At 32.5% G+C, this 6597-nt stretch overlaps 1 protein-coding gene across 1 annotated transcript; it reads right to left on the bottom strand.

Annotated features, from left to right (window-relative positions):
* Positions 1-848: 848 nt before the first annotated feature.
* LOC108213589 (bidirectional sugar transporter SWEET1) lies at positions 849-2677 on the bottom strand. Its single transcript, XM_017385399.2, has 6 exons — positions 2539-2677; positions 2415-2451; positions 2123-2218; positions 1679-1958; positions 1354-1473; positions 849-1268 (listed from the first exon to the last, which is right to left on the bottom strand). The coding sequence occupies exons 1-6, from the start codon at positions 2573-2575 to the stop codon at positions 1095-1097; spliced, it is 744 nt and encodes a 247-aa protein (XP_017240888.1). The 5' UTR covers positions 2576-2677; the 3' UTR covers positions 849-1094.
* Positions 2678-6597: the final 3920 nt, after the last annotated feature.

Genomic DNA, 6597 nt, shown 5'->3' with positions numbered 1-6597 from the left:
TAAAAATTAGGTTAATATGATGGATCGGTATTGCCTATTTGGGTATACGCGTCTTTTTAACTCATAATATGTTCTATATTATATTATTAATTATTAATAACGAAAATTAAAAGGTTCATTGGTTGGTTTATATCCAGGTTTATAGGTATTCTTAAATTGCAACATGTAAAAAAACATATTTTAAGATTCTTATTAAAATATATATGTTCGATCTAATTTTTAGCTATCCATTTGACAGGATCAATTATTAATTATTTATTCGACTGTTAGATAAAAAATTTATTTAACCACATTATTCTATTATAATTTTATTTTCAAACTAAAAAATTAAATTTGATATATATACAATAAAATAAAAAATATTATAATCGACGGCGACGGGTTATAAGCTAGTAATACATAAAAAGAACAATGATCTAAGTAATTATTAAAGTTGAAATAAGTTAATGATTAAATTTACTCAAATAAAAGTTAATTATTAAATGATAATTATATTTAAAATTATTTATAAATATTGAATTATTTATAAATTTGAATAACCTAACTACGCAGAGCCTAACTCTAATTAAAAATATTATTTATGACTAAATTAATAATTTATGAATTCTACTCCAATATCTCAGCTTAAACGCCGATGACATAAAACCTAACTCAACCAAACTCACATATACTTTTAGTGGTCTATTACAAATCTAAGATAAATTAATGCAATAAGGATTGATTCTTTAATTAAATAATCCTTTGATTGTTGAAATAGACAGGAGTTATGAATTCACACAACATGTAAATTCTGGGTAACCAATTAAATGCTGTATGAGAAGGTATAGCAAGCATGACAGCTTTCTACATTGCAACAAACAGTAAACTAAAATTAGTAGAGAAAGATTGGTCCCCAAATCTGCAGCAACCTGTGAAAAAGGACTCACCAGATTCTGGTTTTGTTTGTATACCACATTACACTTGCCAACACAGTTTAGAAATGTCACACTTCTTGAACCAACAACAAAACACCTAGCTAACTAGGAAAAGTAAGACAACTAGAGCCCAATTAGAGCATATCATAGTTGGAAATTTCCATGCATGCATTTCTTGCTCTACATGGAGTCTTCTTGATTGCTCACTTGCTTCTGATCATGGTTTGCCTTATTGCCTTGCCCCATCTCCAGAGATGATCCATCACTAGTTTTCTTGCTGCCCTTGTCGCCGCAGTAGACTGCATACAAGATCAGTTGGACTATGCCCAGTGCACATCCGAAACCATTCGGAACCTGCAAATAACATTTTTAACACAAGGGTAAGAACCAAGAACTAAGAACTAAGAAAAGATTGAAAGTAGTGAATGACAATACTTACAGCTACAAAAGGGTCTTTTCCTAGAAGGCCATAAACAAACCAAGAAGTTCCACAGAGGAAACTGCAAAGAGACAAGAAGAAGGGCATGTACTCCACACTCCTTGTTTTCATTACCAGCCTCTGCACAATTGAAGCAACCAAAAGCCTTAAAACAGGTGGAACTCACATTTTTATGTGTACAACAAGTTCAAAAGTTACAAAACTTCCTCCTAATGTAATCTTGAAAGAATCAATCATAAGTAACTTCCAGCATACACTTTTTTGATAACAAAAAGTTTCAGCTTGTAACATACTTGAACAAAAGAAGGCTGAGAGTTGTTCTTACAATGACGGAAAGAGGGGAAGCATACATAATGACAGAGAAGATTGCAGCAGCAAAACCGCAAAAGACCTTGCGCTTCTGATGATGAAGAGCCAAGACAGATACTAAGGCCACAGAGCCGAAGATAGCGAGCATGGCAGCGATAAGTCCAAGAATCTTGATCTTCTCTTTCTTGGAAGAAAAGATGAGGAAAGTGATGACATAAATGGATTCAATGACTGTACCGACTCCGTTTACCACGGTGACTAGTATGTTGTTTGGTGACACAAAAGGCAGCCCATACCTATGTAGTGATAATATTCAGCAATCAGAACAAACACAGAGAGGGAGAGAGAGGGCGAGAGAGGGAGAGAGAGGGAGAGGGAGAGGGAGAGGGAGAGAGAGAGAGAGAGAGAGGGGGGGGGGGGGGGGGGGACAGAAAGAGAGAGAGAGAGAGAGAGAGATTACCAAGCAGAAAGCAAGCAGTTAAGGAGGGTCATGACATAAGGTATGCCTGAGAATTGCTCTGTGCCCTTGTTCTGAATGATCCTCTTGAATGTGATCCTACACAAAACCCATGAAAATGTCAATCAACAACTTGCGTGTATGTGTCTCCTACAATCATCTCTGCCCCCATATCAACTGCATCAAAGAACTCAAGAAAACCAACAAACTTGACAAAATTCAACACACCATTACTACTACGTGTGTTTCTTATATGCATACAAAAACAGTAACAATGTTGATGAGAATTTCATACATTGGGGCCAAGAAGAGGAACAAACCAGTGAAATCCCCTGTTGACAAGAAGAAGAAACAAGCCCATTAGTTAAAATCAACACACAAACAAAACCCAAGATGAAACTATGAAACCAAAGATTCACCAAATATCCCAAAAACAGAGTGCAGAACAGCAGCCATCTTTCAAGAAGAGAGTGTTTTCTTCGAGGAACGAGGAGAGAGATGGTATCAACAACTTGAAAGCAAGAATGAGATATCTGATGGTTCGTTGTGTTGAGTTGTGAAGAAGAATGAGAGGAGAGGTTTGTTTTTATAGCAGAAATGAGAACGTACACAGGGCAGCCCTACTTTTAAATCAAAAAACAAATTCACTGCCTGACAGTTAATTTCTTCTTCTTCTTCTTCTTATCCCATTTTGATAAAATAAAAATAAATTAGTATTTATTAATTAACACCAAGCCTCTGTTTCTAAACTTTCTAGTTACTATCATTAAATAAACTGTCTTTCGAAACAAACATTAGTTAAACTAGCAAATTAAAGGAAAAAAAAATAAGGACTTGATAATATAAATCCAAATATTGTAGCATATAGAGTAAGAATTTAGCATTGGTTTTAAACGGGACATTTGTAATTCTGACCGTACATAAGATCTGTTGCAACTTGCATGTAACACTTAAAAATCTAGTGCAAATTATGCAATACATTGTTACATACCGTGCGTGTTTGGCCTGATGGACTTCCGAATATTCTTAGTAAGAAGTCAGGTTTTTTTTTTAGTACCTCGTTTGCGTAAAAAACAAGAAATATTTATAAGAAGTTGTGGGTGTTTGGATGGAATTTTTAGTCTCGAAGTTAGAAGCGTAAAAAATCAAGAATCACTTATAAAAAGTTAAGAATCCTAATTTTGTTTCATCACTTCACTTTTTACCCAAATACTTTAATCACTTATAAGTATTAACTAATTTCTAGATAATAAGTTGTGAAGAAAATTATTAAATTATGAAAGTCGGCAAAAAATATTTTTTGTCACAGCAAAACTTGTCGAGAAATATTAATATAAATGATGAAACAATACAAAATCTTAAATATAAATTATAAATATTTTTAAATGATTTCAACTGTGGAAGTAACTCCTTCCTCTTCGTCAAAACTTACAAATTGTAAAATTCTATAATATAAAAAAATACATTACTTTCCTAATTTCCTTCAATACACAAACCTTTTTATGATTAGTTAATTATTTTGTACTATGATTAATTAAGAATAGATTTACTATATATATGCATATTATATAAAATAGCGTCTTTAAAAACAATTTAGGGATCATTTGTTAAATCTGGATAGCTGATTCTTGATGACCGGAAATCTGGATGAATAGTTAATCTGAATTTCTGAATGAATGATTGTTATTTGTTAATAATTATTTAAATTTATCTGGATGGTGATAATTTTTAAATATATTTCTGTAAATGACTAACGTTATATTTGTAGGAGCCTTCTTTCGGTTCTGTATTCATTTTTATTAATAAAAAATTTATTCTCTTGTTCATTCATCACTTTTTCCTCCATTTTAATTTATACATTAATAAAACATAAATTAAAAAGGGTTATAAGAAAATTGGTAAATTTGACATCTTAAAAAAATATTTATATATTCAATAACAAACAAGTATATAAAAAACACTATTCAAACGATTTTTAAAAGGGAAACAATGTGGCAGTAATTATTATTGTTATCAAAGAGAGAAGTGGACTTGAGCAGGATTATTAGCTGGACGATTGAGTGAGGGTAAGTTAGGCTCTGTCGTCCAACGCTTTTCTTGTATCGTCCAGTTGAAATAACTGCTAAACAAATGATCTTAACGGGACGAGGTTCTGAATGATCCAGCAATCCACTCATTCACTTGTTATCAAATGGGGCCTTAGAGAAGACCTAGTACATTTTATGTTTAACTGAATGTTGACATTAAGCTTGGTATACTTAAGCTAATATAAATTCTTCCAATTAATAAATTTTGTGTTGAAATAAAATTTCAATTATACATATTGTAAATTACTGACCTTTTAAAAAGTTTTGTTATTCCAGTAGCATTGTACTTCCGATGAAACTAATTTTGGTGTACGTTTGTGCAAGGACATTTCTGTTCTGGACAAATAGCTTTAACCAATGCCTAGTAAGTACCATCTGAAACACCACAATATATTCTGAGTTGTAGTCTGCCAAAGCTGAAACCGTAGCTGTTAGAACTTGCATTTGCAGCTGCAGATCAAGAGTCTTATTAATGCCGAGTTATAATGCACATATTGACATTTGCTCGTCTACTTCAAGTCGGTAGTTCTGTCCATCCCTTGTACTGTATACATGTTGTGACAGGTCCTTCGTTCTATGTGAATGGATGCGGAATTTTGAGACACTTGTACCATGCACATCTCATATAAAGGCCCTCTTTGGCAGCCGGCAATTAACAATTAATGGTTAGTCGTTAGGTGATTGATTAGTTATTTTCATCCGTTGATTAAAATTGGACGATTGAATTTTTGATAAATATAAGTTTTGTTATGTATAAAAATGTGTTTGTGGTCCCGGGCCAGATCTTTGCTAAATGGCCCTCTTGAGAAGGGAATGACACGCCCCTTTGTTTACAGATGTGATCACTTGTGGATGATTGTTTAGGAAATACACTAAGGACTAAATAGATTAGGGGCGCGTCCTTTAAGATACAATTCTTGAAGAGGAGATCTTGTAACTTGATAGTTAGAATGTAGAAAGGAGTTTCATCGTCAAGGGTGTGTTTAATGAAGACCCTGGCGATCCTCAATCATGTATTCTATCAGGGATTAAGATGATCACAATATTTATTGAAGGCCTGCGTGGTAGTTTGAAAAATGATCACATATCTTGATTCTGCATATTGGCAGGTTATCATCACGAGTGATTGAAATGATCATGTCTTGATAAGTTATGGGGACAACTTGTTTTGTAATTTGACGGATAATCCTACTAGAGTAAGATTTCGTCCATACACATTACGGAATGGTCATGGTTATACCATGCGTCTCACCCGCGGTACGACCAAATAGTTATGGGCAATGCCTAATCCATGACGTATTTGGATTTAAAATGAGGTATTGGGTTTTAAAGTTAATCCCTCCAATCATATTGGGACCGTCGTAGCAGAATAATTTAAAAGATTCGTCTATGGGCTATCACCTTGGTTATTGCTCATCCACAAGAAACACATCTATAATTGACTTAGATTTTCTACTGCTCGAGAATTACTTATGACTTAATTTCTATATATACAGGGTAAAACGACACATCGAAGCGAACAAAAGTTGATAACAAGAAAACAATCAAATTTTTTTTGATCGCAGTCATCCATAAACACACAACCATCAAACTCGAACGAATATCCCGTCAAATAACCACATTATAAATCTTTAATTCCGGCGACGAAACTAATCTTTGTTGATTACAAATTTGCTTCATCAACATGTTTAATTATCATTTATTAATTTAAATAGACAAATAAAAACTTCTTTTGATTTATATATCTATGTCTAACATGGACAAATTTCTATATTATCTTCGATTCTAATCTTTTCCGTATACTTCTAGCTTTACAACATGACTACTATGATTTTAATGCTAATGCTTGTTTAGTTTTTTCCTGATATCGTATTTCAATTTCTTTAGAAATACATACAGGTGAAGTTGTTTGGTTTAAAAAAATACGAGAAGAGTAATTTTCATAAAAATATGAATATCTATGATACTAGAAAGAAATATCTATGAAATGTAAGAAGTTAGTATTTACTCACCCCCACTCTTCTTTAATCATACAATTCTCGTTTTAGCTTTTTCATTTTCCGAAAATTTAAATACCTACCTTTTATAAAAAGTTAAGTTTCCAATATAACTGAACAAGCACAGCCGTGCATCAGAATTTATCTGGATAAACAATTCAGTCTTTGACCACTTGGTACAAATATATATCTAGGCCAACATTCAAAAGAGGGACTCCTTATATGGAGTTACATAGTGCGCCACTATAAATCATCAATTTTATTATAAATTCTGTTATAGAATACATATAAAATGTGATTCTAATATAAAAATACTATAAAATAAATCTATTTTAAGTAATTTAACACTTAAAATTTGATTAAAAAAACATATTTTCGAAACTGATTCTACAAC

This window comes from Daucus carota, chromosome 3 (genome assembly GCF_001625215.2).
Source record: "Daucus carota subsp. sativus chromosome 3, DH1 v3.0, whole genome shotgun sequence".
Lineage (NCBI taxonomy): Eukaryota > Viridiplantae > Streptophyta > Magnoliopsida > Apiales > Apiaceae > Daucus > Daucus carota.
Note: the sequence above shows the minus strand (reverse complement) of the source record. Positions and strands in the feature narration are given on the sequence as shown.

Bases quoted from the DNA above. Each gene is read 5' to 3' on its own strand.
- LOC108213589 (XM_017385399.2), bottom strand. From the start codon at position 2,575: ATGGCTGCTGTTCTGCACTCTGTTTTTGGGATATTTG. The intron at 2,452-2,538 runs GTGAATCTTTGG...TCTTGTCAACAG, and splicing joins CTCTGTTTTTGGGATATTTG to GGGATTTCACTGGTTTGTTC. The intron at 1,474-1,678 runs GTAAGAACAACT...TCAATTGTGCAG, and splicing joins CTTCCCCTCTTTCCGTCATT to AGGCTGGTAATGAAAACAAG.